This window comes from Schistocerca gregaria, chromosome 3 (assembly GCF_023897955.1).
Source record: "Schistocerca gregaria isolate iqSchGreg1 chromosome 3, iqSchGreg1.2, whole genome shotgun sequence".
Lineage (NCBI taxonomy): Eukaryota > Metazoa > Arthropoda > Insecta > Orthoptera > Acrididae > Schistocerca > Schistocerca gregaria.
In genome coordinates this window covers 522,681,825-522,708,742 of record NC_064922.1, presented here as the reverse complement: position 1 = coordinate 522,708,742, position 26,918 = coordinate 522,681,825, and the positions used below count along the sequence as shown (strand labels likewise).

Here is a 26,918-nt window from a genome sequence, read left to right as displayed (position 1 = left end):
GACAGTTCTCTTACCAATTGAACTATCCAGATGCTACACACGATTCATTATCACAACTTCAGTGTTACACGTACCTCTCTCCTGGTATCCAACTGCACAGAAACTCTGCTGCATACATTGATGGATTAGCAGTCCTGGGAGAAAAGATACTGCGGACAAATGGCTAAATCACAATGTAGTGGTTTCCGGGAACTGTGGCATTTCAGTTACTTTTTTTGTGAATTTTAAAACTATTTATTAGTGTTGGCTTGATTTCGTCATAGAATATTTTAAGGACTTTTCGAGGAAACTTTCTTACAGCTAGTAGTCTAACACGTATGATGTATACATGCAGACTGAAGCGACGAATAAAAATGTGTACTAATGTCGGGATTCGAACCTGTGTCTCCTGCTCACTAGGCACATGCGCTAACCATTTCACAGCCATAACTCAGCAGTCGTGCTTAACTGCACGGACTACCCAGCACGTCTCCCTCCTCAGCACAAATTCCCATTCATCCTGAGCCCACTTAGCATTCCCACTAAACGCGAACAGCACTGCAGAGGCTCTCCAAGTGTACTGGAATAACACCTCGGCATCCAAAGAAACAGGAGTTTGGAAATGTGGGGGGAGGCTTGTTAAGGTAGTCTCTGCAGGTGTTGACAGCCACTGGGCCAGAGTGGTGCAGCGGTTAGCGCATCTGCGTACTGAGCAGGCGAGCTGCGTTCAAGTCCTACCCTTGGCACGAATTTTCATTCATTTAATCTGTCTCCATGTGTGCATCATAGATGTTTGAGAATTTAAAAGGTCTTTGGTGGCATATAGTTCTATTTGATTGAAGCATCTGTGTTTCGGTTTCGGGCGGGATCCCCCTTTTCGATCGGTGCTGAGGTGCTACTCCAATACATTTGGAGAGTCTCTGCAATTGTGTTCGAGTTAAGGGGCAGACTTGATAAGGTCTCTGGATCCATACCGTTTCATTTGTCTAACACATATTTAAAAGAACTTTGACAACATGGTAAGTAGGACATCTTATCGGTTCCCACGCAAAATCCAGTATTTTTAAGCAGTGAGAAATTAAAATTTGCGATAATCTGGGCCTCGAACCCAGATTTCCTGCGTTGAGAAACTTGAACGGGAGAATTATGCCTAGACACTCTCACGAATAAGATGTGGTAATACATTAAAGTACTCGCAGTTGCTAATTTGGACAATCATCAGCAGTGTAATTGATTTACGACAATGAAAATTTGTGCCGGACCAGGATGTGAACCTGGATTTCTTGCTAATCACAAGTAGTAGCCTTACCATTTCATTTTCAAATCTTCAATGCTTCCTCAAGAAGAGGATGACTGACCAGGAACTACAGGAACTATGTCAGCTGAGCGACTGCCTCAAGGTTCGTCTTTACGCATACTTTCTTTCCGATTTTTTTTTTTTTTTTTTTTTTTTTTTGCAATACGTTGTAAGTTATCCTATTCGTCAGCTTCCGACCTTCAAGAAAAACGTCTCCTCTGTACGGTTATGTACATAATGTATGTACGAATACAGATTGTAGACGCATGGCTGACGACACTCCGGAGGTTGGGTCTGACCGTGAATGGCGCCTGGTAGCTAAATGGTAAGGCGACCGCTCGCGTTAAGCCTTCGAGTCGCAGTCCGATGTAAATTTTAACTGTCGTGAATTAGTTATACAGCTGATGGTTGTCCATGTTCGAAACTGCGAATACTTTTAATATACGAGTATTTCGTAACGTCTGAACGTCTGTAGTCACCGAAGTGCCTGTTCCTTCGAAGACGCATGCAGTGTCGTAGATATGATAACGGTTGTGAAATTAACTTTAATTGAACTTCAGTGTAAGTGTAAATGATGTGTACTGCATTGCTCAGTAGTACGAAAATTGTTCCATTTGAAAATCAGTGCTACGTTCATCTGTACGTAATTGTACTGAAACGGAACTTGTTGTTCCATATTTTTTCCGATAAAGTCCGGTGCAGGAGAGCTATAGCCAGAGTGTTTTGACTCTGCAGAAGTAAATTCAGTGTATAAGAAACAGAAGAGAATGGACCAAGTGGTGTTTATTTATTTATTCATTTTATTTCATGTGTGCCAGGTTTCCTTGTATCCTTTCCCGTATGCAACCTTGGACTGTATGAATGAGACAGGATGTGATGTGGCAGAAAGCTCTGGTCAGAGGTCGTGGAATTTCATGTGTAGAGTCGTTATGTGGTAGGATTGTACCAACCCTACACGTGAACAAGTTTAGCAAAGATGGGGGCAAGTCAGGTCAGATAGATCGTGAAGGCCCGAGTATTGGCTCCGTTACGTTGGCGAACCATTCTCTCCACCACCTTTTGAACGAAGAACGGTTAGGCGAGGTGTCCGGTGGATCACTTGTTCCTTTGTCGCGGTACTGGACAGACATAGTGAAGCAGCTCTCGTTTTGGTGATGTTAACAGAGGTATTAAATTGTTTCAAATCTGCTCCGTAATGAGGTCCAGATGTTTAAAGCAGGTGCAAGATTACCACTAAACCCCATAAGGGAATTTATTTTTATAATTTATTTTAGTAGAACTTTGCATTTGTGCCTTTGTTAGGCAGCACACCATGGGCCTTAACCTCTCGGTCATATTATTGCTCTGTGCTTAACGGAAATTCACTTATTCAATGTATTTTAATCTGCTCTTTCATTTACGGTAATGTTTTGGGGGATTTTTATTTATTTTCCATACGTTTCCTTTGTGAACTTGCTTTCGTGCCACGTGGTCGGTTAGAGCAACCGTTACAATGATAAATTGTAGTTTCGGTCTGAAAATGTATTGTACACGATGAATAATCATACGATAGTAGACGAGTGTGAAATAGAGAAGCAATAATATTGTGTATCCTTATTTTTCTGGATGTCTGTTAGCTATCGAAACTTGGCCACTAGGGTTGAATAGCATAGAAGTGGTGATGTTTCTTGTGCTACCACACGACTATTTGATTTGTTGGCGATGTTGTGCGATAAGTAAAATACCTGGTTTAAACTCGTGCCACTAAAAAATGTATCGGATTTTAATGCCCACTGATTTGATAAAGACTTGCGAAACACTCTTCCACCTTGATCTAGTTTTGCTTATAGTGGCTTTGCTGAGTCACCCATAGCAATTGAATGTAATGAGGATGGGTTTAGTTAAAATGGTATGTCTGTAGGAAATTACATTGAAGCCAGGTCTGCGCTCCCTGTCCCATTCCACAATTACATGGCGAAACTGAACCATGTTAACTAGAAAGACCAGTTGTGGTGATGTATATTACAAGAGAAACACCGCTAGTTGTTGAAATACCATCGGTAATGAATAAATATCAATTATTCTCTACCCTTGACTGATTATTTGCTCCCTCCATCATAAAGAATAGGTGAAAGTCAGTACCACAGTCGCATTCTGTGTCATGAAAGCAAATAAAAGCTATATACTGCTTATTAATCCTTGTATATGTGCCTTCTCTAGTTGAGCAAAAATTAATAAATAAATAAATAAAAATAAAAATAATTGCTTTATCCGTTGCGTTCAAATTTTTACCGGCTGGTGAAAACCTCCCGCTAGAAATTATTAATACTTGCCAATAACTTTTTACTATTTTTGTGTCTTTAGCTGTAGCCATTGCTTAGTTTTAGTTACTGCTAATACTTTTTTCATTTTCTCAGTTTATTCTCTTCCATTCTGTAATAGTTCTATTGCAATTATTTGTCTCTCCTTTAGTTCATTAGTCAACCATCTCTTCGGTTTAAATTGTGCATAACAAAAATTACTATCAGTATCACTTTAGCAAATTTCAATTTAATTCTAGCTTCCTACGATACTCTATTAAATATTAAGCTTTCTTCTCTCTGCTGGCAGCATCGGCCTCTTAAATCACTCCTCTTTCCCTTATTTCCACCCTAAGCTGTTTCAAATACTCTAATTACACTTTTCCTCTTACGACATAGGATACTCAGTGACACACAGCTGTCACCATTTTGGTCATATTCTCCCTGCACCGAATACCACTAATCCATTTTCTATACTCCCGCAACCTCAGGAAATCTCTTGCAGTCGCTTTTCTTTCGGCTCTCGCGGAGTCACAAACAGGGCGCGCAAAATCTCGGACACCCCTGGAATATGTCACTTGGCGGAAACACCGGTCAGTGCCCCTCGCGGCAGGTAGTGCCTAACAAAGGGACAAACCAGTCTGCCACCCTACTCCAGGCTGCTCAGCGGAACGCGTCCGAGCTTTTAGCAGCTCACTGCAACATTCAGTCTTTACCTGCGCATTACGAAGAACTTAGCCTCCTCTTCCACCAACTAAACTACCACGTAATCCTCTTATCCGAAACGTGGTTGAAACCACACATATCCTCTGCATCTATTCATCTCCCAGGGTACACATTTCTTAGAGCAGACAGATCAAAAAAGCGAGGTGGCGGGGTCGGCGCATATATACGAACAGATCTCAAAGCGAAAGTCTTATGTACGTCAAATCCTGCTGAAGAAAAAGAGGCTGAATTCATGTTCATTGAAATAAATATACAAAGTCGGAAATTCTTGACTGGCGTCGTGTACAAGCCGCCAAAAATAAGCTCAATGAGTTACTTCCAGTCGGAATTACATTCACTTCAGTGTCAATACGAACATGTCATCGTAATGGGTGACTTGAACATAGACCTGCTAAGAGACACTCCCTCCGCAATAAACCTAAGAAGATTGTTTAGTTGCAATAGCATGGACATTCTTCCATTACAACCTACACACCATACGGCGCACAGTCATACTCTTATAGACGTGATCGCAACGAAACAGACTGACAAAGTAAGAGATGTTGGTCAATCATCGGCCCCTGGCCTCTCAGCACATGATGTAATATTCCTGGCCTACTCTGTGCAGCCCCCAAGGATCAAATCGCGTTACATAACTTGTAGGAACATGAAACGTATTGACCTTGACGCTCTAACAGCCGATTGCTCAGAAATCTCATGGCATCAAATAATCAGAGAACCTACAATCGACGGCAAAATTAATGAACTTGGTGATAAACTCACTGCCCTCTATGACAAACATGCACCTGTGCGCACAGTCCGTGTAAGAAAATCTCCTGCTCCATGGCTGACAGCTGAATTACGTCAAATGATGACTAATAGGGATGCTGCCCACAGGCGTTTCAAGGCAGATCCGAAACCCGAACGTTTTGAAGAATATAGAAAGCTACGGAACAGAGTGAAACAATGCATTCGCAATGCCAAAATCAGGCACGCTCGCTCCCTCGTATGCAGCGATCTGACACCCACGACTCTATGGAAGAATCTCCGTAGCTTGGGGGTCGGAAAGGCAAAATCGGAAACTACTTTTCATGTGTCAGCTAACGAATTAAATGAATTCTTCTCTGCACCTCTGAATACCAGCACGGCTGATGATTTCCGTCCACAAGAATCCCCAAACAGGATAACTAACAACGATACCTTTCATCTAAAACATGTAACAACAAATACGGCAAGAAAAGCAATAATGAGAATCTCTTCTGATGCAATAGGCAACGACAGTATCGGTATAACCATGATTAAGAATGTTGCCGATATCTTAGTACCTGTCTTAACTGACATATTTAATTTTTCCCTCGTGAACGGAATATACCCCACTGCATGGAAAAGAAGCATAATTCGACCCATCCCTAAGGTCGAAAACCCGCAACTGCCTAGTGATTACCGACCAATTAGCATACTGCCTGCTGTTTCCAAAGCACTTGAATATATTGTTCATGACCAAATCACTGAACACTTGCATGAATTCAGTCTATATGACAAATTTCAATCCGGTTTCCGTAAACATCACAGCACAAACACTGCTCTAATTAAAGTAACTGATGACCTGAAATATGCCATCGACAATCGAAAGGCAACAATATTGACGCTACTGGACTTCAGCAAAGCTTTTGACACTGTTAACTTTGACATATTACTCAGAAAAATGCAACAGCTTAATTTCTCTGATAGTGCAATGAGATGGTTTGAAAGCTACTTAAAAGACAGACAGCAATGTGTTGTCTGCGCAAATGAAAAATCTTCCTGGAAACATGTTTCTTCGGGAGTGCCACAAGGATCAGTCTTAGGACCACTTTTGTTTTCTTTATATGTCAACGATATTTCGTCGGTTTTGTCCTCCTGTAAACATCATTTCTATGCCGACGACCTCCAGCTCTATCTCAGCGTCAGACCTGAAGACGTAAACACTGCAATCGCTCTGATGAATGATGATCTGTCTTCAGTAGTGACATGGGCGAAAAACCTGGGGCTTAAATTAAATGCAAAAAAGACGCAAGTAATCTTAATAGCCCATCAGAAATTAATAAGTTCAGATTTCCGCGAACGGCTACCTCCTATTCTGCTCGAAGGTACTCCAATACCATATCAGAAAACAGTGAAGAACTTGGGTGTAACTTTGGACGAGCATCTCAACTGGGCGGAGAATACAGTCGCAGTGTGCCGAAAAACGTCTGCTTGTCTCTATGCTCTCAAAAAGTTTCGGAACATATTCCCACAGGACTTGAAACGCCAGCTCGTGCAAGCACTCGTTCTACCGAACCTCCACTATTGTGATGTGATTCAACAAGGCATGAGTAGTGAAAACAAAAGACGGCTAGAGCTAACCATGAATGCCTGTGTGCGTTACACCTGCAACATTCGCCGATATGATCATGTTAGTGCTTCATACTCCGAGCTAGGGTGGCTGCGGCCGGACAAACTGCGTGACTACCACACTCTATGTCTACTTCACCGACTCCTCATCGCGCAAGCACCCCAGTACCTAGCTTCAGAGATTAAAATCCTGTCATACCATCATAATCGAAACACGAGGTCACTCTTATCTGGTATCCTAACTGTGCCCACTCACAAAACAAAAACTTTTGCAAACTCCTTCTCAGTTGCCGCTGTCCGCCTCTGGAACAAACTGCCCCTTACCTTGAGGAAAATTCAATCTCCTGTTGCTTTTAAGAAGAAGTTGAAGCATTTCCTACTATCATCCGCATAAAATTCTCCACAAAATTAATGTGCAAGGCAAATCCTCTCATCTGTCAAATAGCAAAGCTAGTGTCTCCTATCTTGCTCCTGAGATGCCTTCCTCTTCATCTATCTCTATTAGACACGCAGTCTCCTTTTCCTTTATATTTTCCTTAACTATGTTTCATCATGTCTCTCTATTCTTCTCCTCGCTTCACCATGAGTCTCCCTCATACTCCCTGCTGCCAGCACTCCTATCTTAAATCTTTCTCTTCAATAATGTATTTTTCGAGGTGTACCTTTCTAATTGTTTATCTCACTTTTTGTATTAGATGTAGTTTAACATGCCTACTGAAACATATGACTGTAAAATAAGTAGAATGCCTGGTTAGATGTAAGAGAGGGCCTGATGGCCCTAATCTTGCCAGGTTAAATAAATAAATAAATAAATAAATAAATAACTCGCAGGGACCAGTAATTTCGTGGGCCACACTAATTTAAGAAACTAATTACTACAGACGGTAGCTTGCAGGAAAGGTAGGACATAACAAAGCGACGGTAATCTTCGTACTTAGGTAGAGTTTTACCAACACCAGTCTTAGAAGATTACGTTGCAGTACTAGGAATTTAAATGATGTGCCATATAATAAACTTATAGGTTTCTACAGCATATGATGAAAGAGTGATGCTGAATGGCAAGCATCTTTCCCCTCTATAATCATAATATTTCAATCCGATAACATTTTATATTTTTGGTTCATTCAATATGTGTGATCACTTATTTTACACCAACGCAAGATACCACTTATTCTCGAGATACGTTGCCTGACAAGAGCAGTTAAGGACACAGAAGTCTTTGTAAATGCTCACATTTTCGTACACATACATAACATCGTCGGGTGTGTCAATGATTATTGAGGGAACTCAGATGGTACAATGGCACGTCACAGACACCCTCCGTCCTCATGTGTTACCTCCAATGTCATAGCATCGCGGTACCGCTTTGCAATAAGACAGTGCTACTCCACACATGACAGGTATCTCAGTGAACTGTATTCCTGATGTTGAGGAATTCCCTCGGCAGCATGAACCGCAGTTCTGTCCCTGTCGAACATGTGTTATTACGTCAACCTCGTCCCATATCCAGTATTCATACTATTAAGGACCAGTCACAGCAGCCTTTGTTGATCCATTGTGGATGCTGGGCAGCAGCTGGTCAAATATTTACCGAGGAAAATCGGCAAACAACCGTATGATTTGGAAAGTTATTTTATTGAGACAATCAGTTTCGGTATCTCAGGAATGCCGTCTTCAGGCTCCATACGCACTTCATGTGTAGACAGATGTATCGATACTTGCATACTGGAGCCATCAGTACGTGAATACCGTGAATTCATTTTTCGAAAGAGGCACTCGAATGTCTATACACGAAGTGCATATGGAGGCTGAAGATGGCACTACTGAGGTGCCACAATAACTGGTTGTCTAAGTAAAATAACTTATTAAAACGTACGGATCTTTGGTGATTTTCCTTGGTCAATAAGTCACAACAGTTGTTGGCCGGCCTGCCTCAGGAGAGCTACAAAGGCTATGTGCCACCCTACCCATCTGAATCAGTGTGTCCATCCAGGCTAAAATGATGCACTGTCATACTGATGAATGGGCTTATGCTACCAATTTCTTTGTGAATTTGACTCGATTCTGTAATCATTAATATCATATAGCCTGACAGCCTGTGAAATTTCATTTCGTTTCCTACACCCGCTGCCGGCACTCCACTTTTCTTTTCGCAGGCACTGTATGTATGTTTCTTATCCATTACCTCAAGACTGTTAGATCTAGCGATATATATCAAACAACTGTGGCGGAACTCGTAGCGCGGGGAGTGATATGTTGCACAAATAGAACTGTATTCTCTGCTGTACCTGTACGAGGTCGCAGAGAGACAGATGATCAAGTAATGGACGATCGACACCAAGATCCGAAGTGTGAGAAAGCTCTCTGAAAGTAGATAACTCTATCCTCGAACAACGGCAGGTTGGAGGATCTCCCTTATCAGAAATGGCACCACCAAGGTCCATTGCGTCAAGTAGTAACACTTAACATCTGAGTTATTGGAAAACCAATGTAACTATGCTGAAGTCTTTGCTCATGTTGATGCTTTATAACTGAAGTTTCATTATGAAAAATTAACCTGCAGAGAATAACAAATTAATTAGCTCACTGATATGGATAAAGGTTGAGATGGCCAAACTATAATGAAACTTTGCCTCGGGCGGGCATGTGGAAACAATTTCTAAAAAATGGTTCAAATGGCTCTGAGCACTATGGGACTTAACATCTATGGTCATCAGTCCCCTAGAACTTAGAACTACTTAAACCTAACTAACCTAAGGACAACACACAACACCCAGCCATCACGAGGCAGAGAAAATCCCTGACCCCGCCGGGAATCGAACCCGGGAACCAGGGCGCGGGAAGCGAGAACGCTACCGCACGACAACGAGATGCGGGCGGAAACAATTTCTGTCTAGTAACAGTCACCACTCGGCATAGATCACATGATAAAGTATAGCAGATGGACTAGTTATTTTCAAGTAAGTGAAAGTAATATAAATGATAAATTTCCCTTGGGAAACGTTAATTTGATTAAAATATTCGGATTTAAAGACAGTGAATTCATGTTCAATGTTTGCGGTGATGGAGGTAATACGATCAGGCCTGGGGAACAGTACATTAATTTACGAATTGCGAATGTCTGTTACTAATTATTGATTGCTTTATATCCTCCGACAAGGCTTAGCACGCCTGCCCCGACCATGGCTTTTGTACACTTTGAAGACGATACTTCTCAGTTGGCATCACAAGTCTGAGTGCACCTCCGACCAAGGAAAAATCCATGGTAGTACAGGAAATCAAAGCCCTATCATAGAAGAACACTGAGCTAGCGTGCCGGATTTCACTAGACACAAGAGTTGCCTTATTTCACTTGGTCGAATGCATAAGGTTGCATTCCTTTTTCATGAGGTAAGGACTTGGAACGCCATTGTCGTGACCGCAGTACCAATTACAGCATCAGCATTTAATTTCACTGTGAAACAGCAATGTTTGTAGCGGCGACCTAAGAATAGAGGAAATACAGTGGGGACGACGAGAAGCCTTAGAAGATACGAGGCAAGTACGCCTCTTCAAGAACAACCAGCGGAACACCGAGCCCAGACTTTAGTTTATGAAACGCATAGCTCTATACGCATCTTCACATAAGGTACAATTTAAAGTGTTAGTACATTTAGACACAGTAATGGATCATGGAATGAAGGTTCCCTGCGTCGAGTTTTACAGTAAAGGATGCCAGGAAAGAGGAACCGCTGTTGATACAGGATGCAGGGATGTATGAAATCGATACAGAAGGTTTTGATGTAAAGTTTGAGAAGGAGGGTTGGTAATGTCAGCAATATAGCTTCCAAGGTTTGAAAAAAAATCTGCTAAATCGTAATGTGCTAACCAAGAACGCGGGTATAACAAAGTTGTTGAATAAGAAAGTCTTCCATTTTACATGTGAATAATCCATAATCCATAATCCAGACCTGGAAATATCAATGCATATTGTTATGGGGATCACAGTTCTGATAAAAATGTTGCATTTTAAATTCATAATATGCATTGCTTTCTCCCAAACGAAGAAGTGTTAAGACGTTGACAATATCAATATGTCATTTCACACAACTTCATCCTGGCATACGCAGAAAATTAGTTGTTGTTTTGGTCGTTTTCGGTCCGAAGTTCTCCACGCTACTCTATCCTGGGCAAGCCTCTTCGTCTCCGAATAACTATTGCAACCTACATCCTTCTGAATCTTCTTAGTGTATTGGTCTCCCTCTACGACTTTGCCACCTCCTACCTCCCATAATTACCTCTAGTACTAAATTTCTGATTCTATGATATCTCAGAATGTGTCCTACCAACCGATCCCTTCTTCTAGTGACACTGCGCTACAGATTTCTCTTCCCATCAGTTTTCTCCAGTTCCTCCTCATTAGTTACGTGATCCACCCAGCTAATCTTCGGCATTCATCTGTCGTCCTACGTTTGGAAAGCTTCTGTTATCTTCCTTTCTAAACTGTTTAACGTCTATGTTTCACTTCTATACGTGGCTATACTCTATACAAATACATTCAGAGAAGACTTCCTGACACTTAAATCTATATTCGATGGTAACAAATTTCTCTTCTTCAGAAACGCTTTCCTTGCTATTGCCAGTCTACATTTCATATCCTCTCTACTTCGACCATCATGTTATTTTGCTCCCCAAATAACAAAACTCATTTACTATATTAAGTATCTCATTTCCTAATCTAATTCCCACAGCATCACCTGATTTAATTTGACTTCATTCCATTATCCTCGTTTTACTTTTGTTGACGTTCATCTTATATCCTCCTTTCAAGATCTGTCATTCCGTTCAGCTGCTTTTCCAGGTCCTTTGCTGTCTCTGACAAAATTACAATGTCGCTGGCAAACCTCAAAGTTTTTATTTCTTTCACCTAGACTTTAATTCCTGCTCCAGATTTTTCTTTGGTCTTCTTTACTGCTTGGTCGATGTACAAATTAAATGCCGGCCGTCGTGGCCGAGCGGTTCTAGGCCCTACAAACTGGAACCGCGCGACCGCTACGGTCGCAGGTTCATATCCTGCCTTGACATGGATGTGTGTGCTGTCCTTATGTTAGCTAGCTTTAAGTAGCTATAAGTTCTAGGGGACTGATGACCTCAGAAGTTAAGTCCCATAGCTCTCAGAGCCATTTGAACAATTTAATAATAATGGGGATAAGCTACAAACGTGTCTCAGTCCCTTGTCAACCACTGCTTCCCTTTCATGCCAATAGACTCTTATAGCAGCTGTCAGGTTTCTGTACAAGTTGTAAATAGCCTTTCGTTCCCTATGTCTTACCTGTGCTGCCTTCAGAATGTCAAAGATTGTGTTACAGTCAACATTGTCAAAACAGGAAACGTATCTTCTAACACAAGTTGTAGAATCAGTATTGCCTCACGTGTTCCTACATTCCTGCTGGATCCAAGCTGATCTTCCCCTAGGTCGTTGAAATTTTATCCTTCAAAATTTTAAGAATTCATTTACTATACAGCTGTGTGCAAGGTACGAATGCATTAAATTAGTCGCAACCACAGATTATAAAGACACTTGAAATTCCACTTTCTCAGTACGTTTGAAGGACGCTCTCCAGCAGAACCAGAACAAGGAGTTTCAGAGTCTCAAACTTAAAACAGTAGAAGGAAGGGAAAGGTAGACAGAAATGCAATGCAGCTGGTTTACGAAATCTTTAATAAATAAAGATGAGTCACTGGGTTTGGCACGTCACTTAGTGGCGTCGTTCTCAGTGGACCTTGAGCAGAGGAGCTGCGACAGCAGGGGCGGCGTAGGCCAGAGGGGCGTGGACCGCGGGGGCGGCGTAGGCCACGGGGGCGGCGTAGGCCACAGGGGCGGCGGCGACGGCGGGGGCGGCCAGGACGCGGGCCGTCTGCGAGATCCTGTACGTGTTGGCGATGGAGGAGGCGGCGGGCGCCACGGCCACGGGGGCGTGGGCCACAGCCACGGCGGGGGCGGCCACGGCAACGGCGGGGGCGGCGTAGCCTCCCAGGTAGCCGGCGTGGGCGGCGGCCACGGCGCACAGAAGGATCATCTGTAGCACAACAGGATGGCATTTAAGACCTCACCTCAGGTGAACTTGAATGATGCTATGACAGTACAAATAGCACGTCTCATATAGCCTGTAAATTTACGGTTTTAGCTTCATAATTTTATGTTCATAATATAAAGCCAAGGTATGTACAAGATGGTGTTTGAAACGAATTTGAGTATTTTTGAATTCCAATTATTTCATGGGGAAATTGCAGGAGAACTGTTGTGCCACAAGCTTCTGCCATATTTTCTGTGATTTCTTCATGACTTTTCATATACACCATTTAAATATGTAGGATCGCTATTTTTTGTGACTTTAAAGTCCTATTAGTTTCAGAGAACTGTACGAATAACTTACGTATATTGTTCTGACTTGCATTGATATTCATCACATATTTCTATAATGCACGTGTTATCTTTCATCATACAATGGTTTTCCTTTATCTTACAATTTATTTTGTATTATGGCTATTAGAACTTGATAATTAGGTCTGTGTGACTAGCACAGTCAGTGAAATTACACTCAGCTCTGGTAAAAGGTCGCCAATATGTTCAGTTCTGTAAAATTTAATCTAATAGCATTGCGACAAACGGGTGGAGACAGTCTCAACTACATTATAAGGTTATTAATTTTAGATCTGATGCTAGGATGTCTACCTAAATAAATAACTGAGTTCAGAAATATTAGTAATTATCTACGTTCTATTACTTTATCAGACTGACATGTGGAACGCTGTTGCTAATGGGATGTGTTTGTTGCTGAGGTTTTCTGTTTATGTTTCTGATTTTTCTTCCATCAGGCAAAGGATATCACCCCCAGATTCCCACTGTATCTAGGAAACTAGGCAAAAAAGTCGTTTTTAGTTTCCAAAACACAAAGTTGAGAATAGCCAATGTAAAGTAATTTATTCTTGTGAATATTTTTATGAGGCTATCATGGGTTGACGTCGCTGTGAGGAGTGAATATGTCAATAACTACTAAAAACCGGTACAAAAGGCTAGAAGTGGATAAAATGACAATGCTGAGTTTGTTGTACAGTGTCACCAGAAATAGAATATGAGCGACCTTAAGTTACTGATGTGTCTCAGAAAATTCAGGAGTGAACGATGTGTTATGACATGTGACGGGAAGAGAGCAGATTCCCATTCCAAGAAAGGCGGTGGATATGACACTAGAAAATTCCAGGCAAAGGGAAACATACACGAGGAACATTACTTGTATTCGAGAGCACTGAAGTGAGAAATAAACTTACCTAGCATATTATGCTCTCGTTTAGTGTCTCCTATGGCCACCAAATGAAAACCAATTGCAAAATAATTTACACAAGATGCCTGTAATGTGCGAAAAGTGGCAACTGACTTTAAATAATGAAACGTGCGAGATTGTCCACTTGAATACCAAATGAAATAAGTTAAATTTCGACAACATGATAAATCACACAAATTTAAAGGCTGTGAATTCAACTAAACATTGTACTTAGGGTTTACAATTACGATGAATTAAATATGAATAATCATAGTTAATGTTATGGGGAAAACTTATCAGATATGGCGTTTTATTCGCAGAACGTGTAGGAGATGCAACGGACTACTAAAAGGATTGCCTACACTACGTTTTTTCATTCTCTCCTGGATTACTGCTGCTCAGTATGGGATCCACAGCAGATAGGAATGACGGTGAACTTCGGAAAAGTTCAAAGAAACGGCTCGCTATGTATTATCGAGAAACAGGAGAAAGTGTGCCCCGATGTGATACGTGAGTTGGGGTGGCAATAATTAAACCAAAGGCGTTTACGGAATGATCTTCTCATGAAATTTCAGTCACCAACTTTCTCCTTCGGATGCGAAAATATTTCGTTGGCAGCCTCCCGCATATAAAGAAATGATCATCATAATAAAATAAGAGAAATCAGAGCTTGAACCGAAAGATTTAAGTGTTTCTTTGTCCCGCGCGCTGCTGTAGAGTGGAAAAGAAGAGAAATACCTTGAAAGTGGTTGTATGAATCCTCTCTCAGCCACCACAGGTTAGTCAGAGTACTCAGTTACAAGTACGTAGATGTAAAAAGGGACACACAAGACCGGTAGAATTTCCAAAAACATTGACTTACAAGACACTTAAAGACGTAGCACAAGAAGAAAAATAAGGTTGATGAGTATATACTGATGACTGCCGGACTGCAAGAAAAATAAAATAAAGATTCGTTCCTCAGTTTCAAATGGGAGTTCCACGTGGTATAATCCTTTCTCTAATCTGAAAAGACTTTCTTCCTCCATACGCAGTGGACCCCGTCGACCACTGTAACGGGTATGTGGGTTCTGCGGTGTCATATTTTATGATGATAAGAGAATAGATACGGGGTAATACGATGCCAGCACCTAGGGACAACCGGGATTAACCTTTCCATCCAGTGAATGGATCGTCAAGCGGGTGATTGAAAATCACGAGTTTGACTAACCACAGAACATTGCCCATGCCTGATGGATCCATACCAAATAAGACTAACAGAGGAAAATATCCCGCGAACAGAACAGGACGAAACCCTAAGAAGCGGATCAATGTGAGGTGCCCTCGGGCATGCGCTTCATTGTATTTTGCAGAGTATCGAACCAGATGTACAAAGAGTCACATGCCTTCGCTTGACGAGACATCATAAAACGACGGAAACTTAATACGCGTTACTGGCGCAAATTTGGAGATCAGTTACTATATGGCACCACGTTTCCTTTTTTGACGGCCAGAAGCTGGTGGAGGAAGTTCGTTTAACTTTATCAGTAATCGCAACTGGGACAAGTGCATAGAAAGTTAGGTTGGATTTACTTGGGAGAGGAGACCAAACAGCGAGGTCATCGGTCTCAAGCCTGCCGGTGTGGTCGAGCGGCTCTAGGCGCTTCAGTCTGGAACCGCGCGACCGCTACGGTCGCAGGTTCGAATCCTGCCTCAGTCATTGATGTATGTGATGTCCTTAGGTTAGTTAGGTTTAAGTAGTTCTAAGTTCTAGGGGACTGATGACCTTAGATGTTACGTCCCATAGTGCTCAGAGCCATTTGAGCCATCGGTCTCATCGGATTTGGGAAGGAAGTCGGAATGAAGCAATTTAAGGGAATCAATGAAAACGCATATCAGGATGGCGAGACACGGAATTGAACGGTCGTCGTCCCGAATCCGGATCCAGTTTGCTAACCACTATGCCACCAGTTCCGTCAGAGAAAGTCAACGCGTGTGCAACTGCCAGTTACGGTAGCATATTAACAAAACACAAAAATTAATCAAATAAATGAAAAATTACAACAGGAAATGCAAATACAGAAAAAATTACTTAAAATCAAAAGTCTTGAAATTCCCTGAACTGATATTGTGCTAGTTTCGGTTTCGATATGAGGCAAAAACTGTCCAGATTTTCGTTTCCTGGGGTCGTTGGACTGTCTATATGCGTAATTAAGTTCCGTAAGTTCTTACGGAGCCCTCTGTGTGCGACACCTACTCTCACTTATCCGAACTTTTTGTAGTTCCCCCTCTCACCAGCAGCTCATTACACTAGAGTCACTGCCAGTTCTCGTATCTGGCTGGGTCGAGCTACTCACCAGCTTGTACATGATGGTAGGGCGTCTGTTGTCGAGTGTTGGCAACTGATGCCGTTCGCCCGCCTCACCACCTTATATACAGGCCCTCTGTGGGTTAGGCGGCCTCCGGCACTCGCACTCGCACTCCGAAACCAGGCTCTCGCAGCACTATGCTGTCCTTGGTCTCGTTCCGTTTGAGTTAACCCGGTGTAGTGTAGCTGATCCCTTCCGTAATGTGATTATTTCTAATATAATTTATATTTCATGCACTCGCGATGTAACGCAAAATATCACTTTGACACCCCGTCGATAAACGAGGTCATCAGAGATCGATCTCAATCTCAGAACAGAGACAAATTTTCTAAGGATTCGGTCAAGTCCTATTCAAAGGAACCAGTCTGGCACTTGCGGTAAGGTAGACGAATATATTGAAACCACACAAGACCTAGATTTCTTTCATCTATCGCCGGATAGGATTTTCAACTTCGGCCCTTCCGTAAGCGAGTGTCTTAACTGCTGCTGAACCCTCTTGAGGACGTACAGCCACTGGGCAGTCTGTGGCTAGAGTGAGGGTGTTACAACATTGATTACGTTACCCAAGTTATGCTACTCATTCCTTATCATTGATGGATATGTTTTGTCGATTAGTAAACTGATACACTCAAATTCTTGCTGGGTTCACCTCGTTGGAAGCTATAAGAGAGCCATAATAGGAAGGACCACGTAAATTATTATGATTCAAAGCAATAAAATATCCGTACTTTGAATGAATTGTGCGCAGAACTCGCTAAACGGTAAACGATAGGTACAATGTGAAAGAGGGAATTCTGTTGGATATCTACTACATAGCGCAACATTGTTATAAGCAGCACTTCTTATGGCAAACAATATTCTAGTACTGCTTTCATTCGAAATTTTAAATCGATCGGAACTAAAGGCGGTGGTATACATTCACCCTGAATATTAGTCCGTCTCCTGAAGCTTTGCTTTATTTTCATCATAACGTATTAATTAAGGTATCGGTAAAACATTGGTAAAGAATTACTGCGTCTCTGCCTTATGCCCATTTTACTCTGCGATCTTTTGTCTACGTATTCCACTCCAAATGTTTCCCCTTGGTTTTTGTATATACTGTTTATTGCCCTTCTGTGCTTATAAGTTACACCTGATCCTACACCTGATCCTATGAAGCAGTCTTGGTCCTTTTTTTTTAAAGAGTTTTGCACTATCAATCACAACGCGAGAACTGCTCCTGTGATGGCTTTAGCTTTCCCTTCTGATCCTAATACATACATCAAAGAAGTTTTGCATCACCCCTGTTCCCAGAACTCCTGATGATAGACGTTGACTGTGGATATTGTGTTACAGACACAGTCCCTTTGACTGTTCAGAGATGTCACTAACCCGCCCAAAGATGTAAACAACCATGTACGAACAGCGCCTATTAGACGGAGGGAATCCGACAGCTGATCAGTTCCAGTCATTCCACCAGGAAGGAGGTACACGGCTCGTGTTGTCTGTAGTTCAATCATGCCTAGACGGTCAATACCGCGGTTTGATCGCGTCCGCATTGTTACTTCGTGCCAGGAAGGGCTCTCAACAAGGGTAGTGTCCAGGCGTCTCGTAGTGAACCAAAGCGATGTTGTTCAGACATGGAGGAGATACAGAGAGACAGGAACTGTCGTTGACATGCCTCGCTCAAGCCGCCCAAGGGTTACTACTGCAGTGGATGACCTCTACCTACGGATTATAGCTTTATAGTGAGGGCTGCGCGACGCTTCATTGCTAATATTAACACGTCTTTATCTCGGAATGCATATGTTTTCGGACCCATGTTTATTAGACTTATTTTTCTTGCTTCGATGAGTACTATCACCAATCGAAGGATTCGACACCTTTTTTTTGAACACCCTGTGCCAACCAGTGTGCAACAACAAGGAATTTTATATACATCTGTTGTCACCAAAAGACGTCGCATATCTTTTGCCAATTTTAAACATTATTTTTTCTACCTGGTGGGTCTGAAGGTAGTTTCCACACAGTACTTGCTTAACACTTTACCGATGCAATCCGTAATAGTACTGATGAACGGAAGGAAAACATTCCCTTTGGGTGGCCGTCGTTCCTCATCGATCCTAGTTCTCTCCCTAGAGCGATGTGCTCGATCTATGTCCTTGTTGGAATAACGGTTCTTCTTAAATGTCGACCGTAGATGACACTTAGCCCTAGGGAGAGAATCAGGATCGACGAGGAACAACAGTCATCCAAAGGGAATGTTTTCCTTCCGTTCATCAGTAGGATAACAGATCGCATTGGGGAAGTGTTAAGTAAGTATGGCGCAGAAACTGCCTTCAGACCCAACAGGAAGCTAAAGCTAAAAAAATATTTAAGACTGGCAAAAGATGTAATACATCCTTCGGCTTTACAAGGGTATATACGAAATTCCCTGAACTTGTAGACTGGTTTATACAAGTACCACAAATAAAGTTTTACCACCCACCTGATTGACAACAAGAGGAATTCCTGTCTGGCACATACGGATGAATAGGCCTTAGCGGAACACCTTTACCAAGAGGATGACCATGAATAAAATTCACTGGAGACGAGTGTCATATCGAAAACATCTCATTATTACGTCTGTATGTGTAGAGAGGCTAAAAAATGGTTCAAATTGCTCTGAGCACTATGGGACTTAACATCTGTGGACATCAGTCCCCTAGATCTTAGAACTACTGAAACCTAATTAACCCAAGGACATCACACACATCCATGCCCCAGGCAGGATTCGAACCTGCGACCGTAGCGATCGCGCGGTTCCAGATGAAGCGCCTAGAACCCTCGGCCACACTGGCCGTCTGTAGAGAAGCTATTGAGGTTTATAGACACCGCAGTAATTTTAACAGAAAAGAGGAAGGTGTTAAATTAGATAACATTTGGATGTCAACATTGGAACGTAATGGCGAAGAACGATTACTGGGGTAATACCAAAAATAAGATCTCCTATTTTTTTATAAGCACATAGACCCGTTTATTTATACAATGATTTATATCAGTTTACAGCTTGAAGATTTAGCTATTTTTCTACATAATTACCCTTTCCATCGATGCATTTTTGTAGACGCTGTGGCACCTTTTGTATTCCCATGTCATACCAGCTCGCCGCCATGCTGTTCAGAAAGTTACGAACTGGCCTGATTGTTGCTTGGTCTCAGGTGTAAAGTGGTATGCACAGGTATATGGAAAGCAAAGAGGTTTTAGTAGAAGAGATATGTTTCACAGTATCGAAGATGAAGAAACGCCCGTAGGTCTTACGGTATGCATTTTAGAGCTCATGTTTACTAGACAATTTTTCTTCTTTTTACATGAGGAATCCTTTCCTAAAGACTTCACAAAAGCTATCCTAGTTCTGCAAGATTCGCAGGAGAGCTTCTGTGAAGTTTGGAAAGTAGGAGACGAGGTACTGGCGGAAGTAAAGCTATGAGGACGGGGCGTGAGTCGTGCATGGGTAGCTGAGTTGGTAGAACACTTGTCCGCGAAAAGCAAAGGTCCTGAGTTCGAGTCTGGATCCGTACACAGTTTAATCTTTCAGGAAGTTTCATATCAGCGCACACTCCACTGCAGAGTGAAAATCTCATTCTGGAATGAAATAAGTATTTTACACCTTTCAATACTGTGTACGTGGGGATTTCTATGCACGATATTCATTTGCTTTCTACGGAATAAATACAGTACAGGAGACTCACGAGACAGATATTCAACACAAAGCGTTTCTGGATTCTCGTTCTTCAGTCTACTCAGCTCTCTCTTATGCAGGATCTCCTGTGCTGGAACACCATAGCAGTAACACACAACACTGATGTAGGGATACATTTGGGAATCAGACCAACCGAGATTGGCTCTGAGCACTATGGTACTTAACATCTGAGGTCATCAGTCCCCTAGAACTTAGAACTACTTACACCTAACCAACCTAAGGACATCACACACATACCTGCCCAAGGCAGGAATCGAACCTGCGACCGTCCTCTTCTTGAGTACTGCTGCCCTGTGTCGGGTCCACATAAGACAAGACTGACTTACAGACATCGACAGGGTCCAAAAAAGGGCAGCTCGGTTTGTAATATCGCTAAATAGGGGTGAGAGTTTCAACGACATGGTAGGCAACTTAGGGTGACAATCATTTAAACAAAAGCGTTTTTCGTTATGGCAGGATCTTTTCAATAAATTTTAATCAGTGTCTTTCTCCTGCGAATGAGAAAATATTTTGTTTGCGGCCGACTACAAATGGAGGAATGTTCATTGTAATAAAATGAGAGAAAGCAATTTTAAGTGTTCGTCTCTTTCTGCCGCAATTCGAGAACTGAACTGTTGAGAGAGAGCTTCAACAGGGTTCGATGAACCTTCCGTCAAGTGTTTAATTCTGAATTGCAATGCAGTCATGAAGATGTGGTCGTAGATGTGGAGTGACATTGCACTAATGTTACAAACGTCATGGGATATCCCCTAATATCGATTAGCACCTCATTTCGCCCGGTGTAGTGCAGTAACTCTGTGTGGCATCGGCTAAATAGTTCGGAGGTCCCTTACAGAAATGTTGAGTCATGCTGACTCTATAGTGTGCATAACTGCGAAAGTGTTTCCGGCGCAGGATGTTCCACACAAACTTACCACTATTATGTCCCATAAATGCCGATGAGATTCATGGCGGGTGATCCGGATGGCCAGTTATATCGGTAGAATTGTCCAGAATGTTCTTCAAAGCACTCGTTAAATAAATGTGGTCAAGTGACATGATACCGTAGTTTGGCAACATGAAGGCCATGAACGGCTGTCTAAAAATGCTTTCAGTATTACGTAATTTCAATGAGTGGTTAGAAATCACTTTTTTCAGTCACTCAGTGATCATACAGGCACCAAAACGTAAGATAAAAGAGAGAAGTACCAAATATTGAATTCGGTCTTCAGAAATTTTTTCACCGATGAAGATCATAATATTGTTCCTCATTTCAACCATCGTACGAAGGTCGGAATGGCAGATGTTGAGCTAACCGATTGCGGAATAGAAAAGAAGATAGGGTCACTTTCTACTGGAAAGGCATCAGTTCCGGATGAGACACTTGTGAGATTCTACAAACAGCAGGCGAAAGAACTTGCTCCCTTTCTACTAGCGGTTTATCGTAGTTGTCTGGAGAAACGAAGGGTACCTAGCGACTCGAAGAAAGCCCAGGTCACTCCCTTCTCGAAGAACGGCCGTAGAACAGACGCTCCAATTACGGCCTGTATCGTTGGCATCAGCCTGTTGTAGAATAAAAGATCATGTTTTACGGTCAAGAATAATGTCGGTTGTGGAGAAGAAAAAACTGCTCTATAAAAACATCAACGTGGATTCCACAAACAGAGATCTTGCGAATCTCAGCTTGCTCTGTTCCTCCATGAGGTTCGTAGTACTGTACACAACAGCGCTCGGGATGATGCGGTGTTCCTAGGCTTTAGGCAGCCATTTGACATCATCCCGCACTGCCGTTCAGAGAAAAAAAAGACGAGCTTACCAAATATCGAACCAGATTTTCGACCGGATTCAAGACTTCCTTGGCGATAGAACTCAACATGTCGCTCTTAACGGAACAGAATCTAAAAATGTAAAGGTAGTTTGGGGTTACGCATTGAAGTGTGTCAGGACCGTTACTGTTTACAGTGCATGTAAATGTTCTGATAGAAACCGTAGGGAACTCTTTAAGACTTTTCACAATGATCGAATTCTCTATAAGAAAGAAGTAACGCCAGAAGAGAGTATCGATTTGCGGAAATACCTACTGAGAACTGATGAATGGTAGAGGCTCTGTCAGTTGACCATGAACTTAAGTAAACGTAACATAGTGCGCAGACAGGGAAAGAAACACACATCTATACAGCTACACTACTGCTGGAAACAGTAGCTACTGTAAAATATCTAGGAGTAGCTTGAGTATTGTTCACCTCTCTGGAGCCCTTACCAGGTAGGGTGATAGAAGAGATAGAGAAAAATGAACGAAGAGCGGCAACAAACTCCAGTGACAGACGCTACATGAAAGATTTTGTGCATCACAAGAGAGCTTTACTACTGAAATTTCAAGAGAATATTTCCGGAAAGCGTCGAAGAACGTATTACTTCCTCTGAAGTACTTTTCAAGAATTCACCACTACGAGAAAATTCGAGGAGTTTGAGCTGTACAGAGGCTTACCGACAATCCTTCTTCCCAAACGCCACTTGCGACTATTATAGGGAAGGGGACATCAGTTAGTGGTACGACAAGTATATGATGTAGATGTAGATGCAAATCCGCAATGCACACAATTTCGTTATTTGCCGTCTCTCCTGTTACTGCAGTTTTAATCATCAACACTGACCGCTGTAGCTGATTACGAAAGACAGGACGATGGTGCTCCTTATATCTTTTCACATGTGTCTACAATTGCAAGTATTGTACAGAAACTGGAAGGAGATCAAAGTAGTGTGAGAAATGAACGCTCATTTGGGTGCAGTAGATGTAAAGAAACGAGGAATCATGCATATATCACGTATGCATCACTATCATGTCGCAAGTATGGGCAACAGAACACGTCCAAAGACTTCATTAGCACCAGTAGCGCCCACTAACCTCTCTGCGGTCACGAGGTTGTGGTGATATCCAGTACGCGACCAAGGGCAAGGTGGGCGTACAGTTACAAATTAACACAGACGTGGCGGGCTGACCTAGTCTGCCACTTCGGATTCGCAATCGGCAAACGCTGAACCAGAGCGCAAAGTGGATCAAGAGCAGTGTCTGCGGGAGCTGTGGCCGTGTAGAGGCAGAGGAGGAGGGCGTGGCTCGCAGGCCCCACAGCTACCGCCCGCTATATATACCGACGGCGAACCTGGCTGCGGCACCTGTTGCTTTCGCCGGACAACAACTCTCATCACAACATGTACAAGCTGGTGAGTTGCCTGCGCGATGACGCACACTTCCGAGTGACTAAGGCCATTACTTTGTTTCTCTTGTTTCTTCAACAGTTTTCCTATGCTATGGCGTTCTTTCTATCAGAACAAATATACTACACCCAACAGACTTCTGAATAATCACTACATATGAAGAATAGTCATCAAGTTTAAACTATCACCTCCAAAAGGAGTAAAGTTACATAATGTACCCAGTCTTGGTACACAGTGCAATGCCCGCCCCAGTGCACTACGGTACGCTGTTAGAACAGCCTAAACGGGATGGCGCAGCCCATCTCCATTTCATCAGTGGGTTGTGACATGTGACTACAATGAGGCAAAAAGTTACCTACGTACTGTTTTTGTGTAATAATTAATACTATGACTCCCTCGTACGTATCTGTCCTAGGCTTTTCCCTTTTGGTGCTTTATACTCGACAAAGTTTTCTGCTTCTGAACGTATTAGCACATATTTCTGTATCCTACAAACTCTTCGCTTCAGAGTTTTTGTTTCTCTTTCTTTCTATCACACCTCGACTTCAGCCAGCAAGGCAGCACTGTGATGAAGACGCTGCTTCTGCTTTCATTATGACACTGGTCCAAAACCCATTCTCGCCACACTGGTTTACGTTAGTTCTGTTTCTAGCAGCATTCATGGCAGCTGAAACTGCAAGCGAGCCTTTCTTCTTTCTTCCATTTCGTAACTATTAGGAATACAATCTCGTTTCACCCTCTACGGTAGCTTTGTTTCTCAACTAAATATCATTATCTAATGGTGAAAACCTCTTTCGCCCTGAGTTTCCTCTCTTCAGCGGCAACAATCAACATTCTGCGCCTCCAATTCTGATGTGTATGCTTTCTTCCTATGTGGCAGAAGTTTTGCTCTAAAGTTCTTCATCGCTTTCTCTTTCCCAGCTAGTTGTATGATTGCCACTTTATTTAATCTAAAATTCAAATTCAGTGCTGACTAACACGTAATTTGAAATTAACAGATATTTCGTCTTACCTTCTGTGAGCGAGGATAGTTGAATTGAGTTGGGAGGTGTCGCTTTGAGTATCTTTTCATAGTATTTAACCATAACATTGACAAGGAGTAGTTGCAAGAATGAAGAACTGCACAAAAGACAAGGTGTACAAGTGGAATGTGTCGGTATGTATTGCTCCTGGAGTTCCGTTGGTATGTTACGATAGCTGTGTCTTATAAAAGCAGGACTTCATAATCGGATCGCAGTCCGTTGTTCGTCTAAGTCCTGACGTTTCTGCAAAGTAATGAAATGGAAATGACGATCCAATTGATAAAACAGCTATTCATAAGATGATCTATTTTCTGACAAAGAGTACTTTGTGTCAAGTTATACAAATTGACAGTAGCAGCTTAGTAGCTATGACGATGGGTGTGATTGTATGACCTAGAACAATGAGTGGTGAGTCTCCGTGAGACATTGCTGTCCGTATTGAAAAGTAGGCGCAGCCAATAATTTCACTCACTCGCGATAATCGGAAGCTGTATTGTGCCTGGTCCACGATTCACATACAGCCACAAAGCTATGAAGTACATATCTAGAAGTTAATATATTAACTCAGGAATGTTCTGGTTACAAAATTATTAGGAGAACAATGATATTAATTGCTTTTTAGTGGGTGTTCCATTGGTGACAATACTTATAACATGACAAGCACATTTCACGTTCTGTAATGGGGAGCTGATATCATCTAGTTAGTCTCCAAATGAGATGATGTAGTAAAGAGATTTGAGTGTCACAAATTTACGTCATCGAAAGTATTCAAAGTATTTTTAGGATTTTTCTTTTACTGGAGAAATATCCAGATGTCTACTTTATGTGCTCCCCCTCTCTCTATATATATCTTTGTCTTCCTCTGTCTCTCTAGCACCGTTCCTTACACCCCTCAACCCCCAATCCACACTCACACACAACCACAAACACAGTAATAATTTGTTACTATTCGTAAGAAATTGTGAATTCTGTATTCAGTACTTACATTTTACTTAATTTTCTTCATCCCTCTTCGATCGAATAACTTATGTCATTTGTGTGATGCACATTGTCTATATTTAGGGTTACTAAGTCTCCTTTCTGAAGCGATTGGAACAAATCCACTGTTGTAGACGAAATAAATGCTTGAACAGCTGTGTTCAATGCAGTTTCTTGCCCCTTACAGTAATTTTCATTCATAGCCAAGACATTTATTTTTGGTGATGTAATACACAGATCACAGCCGAGGTCGCATATCAATCGACTTATTTTGATTGGCTTCGCTACACAGAGACGAGCATGATTATGTATTTGTAACTCCAGTCGCACCATGTTACAAGTGAATAGCACCTCTTGCCACTACTGCCAACATTACCTTCTGTCAAGCTCTGAAATACACGTTGTCACAGGTGATCCTTCTGTGCGCCGTGGCCGCCGCCCACGCTGGCTACCTGGGAGGCTACGCCGCCCCCGCAGTCGCCGTGGCCGCCCCCGCCGTGGCTGTGGCCCACGCCCCCGTGGCCGTGGCGCCCGCCGCCTCCTCCATCGCCAACACGTACAGGATCTCGCAGACGGCCCGCGTCCTTGCCGCCCCAGCCGTCGCTGCCGCTCCCGTGGCCTACGCCGCCCCCGTGGCCTACGCCGCCCCCGCCGTCCACGCCCCTCTGGCCTACGCCGCCCCTGCTGTCGCTGCTCCCATCCTCAAGGTGCACTGAGAAGGGCAAATGTCAGTGATGTATCATCCATTCTGACTCATCGTTATTTAATAAAGACATCATAAACCGAATTTATTAAATCTATGCTTCGCTATTCCTTCTCTCCATTACTCCAGTCCTGTAGTTGTTCTAAATCGTAGTTAAGCCATGGTAAAACACTGGTACTTCTTAAGCTAATATAAAGCGTGAAACCTCGAACAGGAAACAACGAAAACTTGGAGGTAGCCGACGAAATTACGTAAGTGGTGCAGTCACCCAGTACTGCAGAAAGACTGTGATGTTTAATATTTATCTCTAGTGGAACTTAATGATGACTAAGCAGTTAAGGCAGCAACAATGGACACACAGATAATATGGAACAACACAATAACCAAATTCAAATGGCTCTGAGCACTATGTGACTTAACTTCTGAGGTCATCAGTCCCCTAGAACTTAGAACTACTTAAACGTAACTAACCTAAGGACATCACACACGTCCATGCCCGAGGCGAGATTCGAACCAGCGACCGTAGCGGTCGCGTAGCTCCAGACTGTAGCACCTAGAACCTCACGGCCACTCGGGCCAGCAACACAATTGTCTCTGAGTACCCAACGGGAATATGGAAACATGACGTAATGTCTTGGTAGCTACTCTTTACGTATCGAAAATGAAATTTGACGATTTTTAAGGGTAATTTTCTGAAATTTTAGTATCGGGAAATTTGGTCGCAGGGTCTTTTATTTAGAGTAATAATGCTATTACGATTTATTCGGTTTCTTACCACAACTATCATTTATTCTGTAACAATGTCTTCAAAACAGTGTAAAATTCTGTAATATGCAAGATGCGGTTTCTCGTAGGTACCTATGTACAGATGCAAAATATATCTGATTTCTGTGTGTCGTAGCAGGAACCGCTCGGCAAAGCGTCATTGTACTGGTCTTACATTGTGTTCAGTGAACCGCGTACGAGGTATCAGCCAACTCTTCATTACAGACCTATCCCTAAATCAGTGTATCG

The 26,918-nt window shown here is 42.4% G+C and overlaps 2 protein-coding genes across 2 annotated transcripts in view; one reads left to right on the top strand and one right to left on the bottom strand.

Annotated features, from left to right (window-relative positions):
• Positions 1-12,315: 12,315 nt before the first annotated feature.
• On the bottom strand, positions 12,316-16,308 carry LOC126356356 (cuticle protein 38-like). The gene is made up of 2 exons (XM_050007341.1): positions 16,274-16,308; positions 12,316-12,692 (listed from the first exon to the last, which is right to left on the bottom strand). Exons 1-2 carry the CDS (start codon positions 16,283-16,285, stop codon positions 12,387-12,389), a joined length of 318 nt encoding a protein of 105 aa, XP_049863298.1. The 5' UTR covers positions 16,286-16,308; the 3' UTR covers positions 12,316-12,386.
• Positions 16,309-23,179: 6,871 nt separating this feature from the next.
• The window catches only part of LOC126356347 (cuticle protein 12.5-like), an 87,939-nt gene continuing 84,200 nt past the window's right edge, over positions 23,180-26,918 (top strand). Inside the window, exon 1 of the mRNA XM_050007331.1 lies at positions 23,180-23,207. Coding sequence (XP_049863288.1) covers positions 23,196-23,207 — 12 coding nt within the window. The 5' untranslated portion in view covers positions 23,180-23,195. The remainder of the gene's footprint in view (positions 23,208-26,918) is intronic.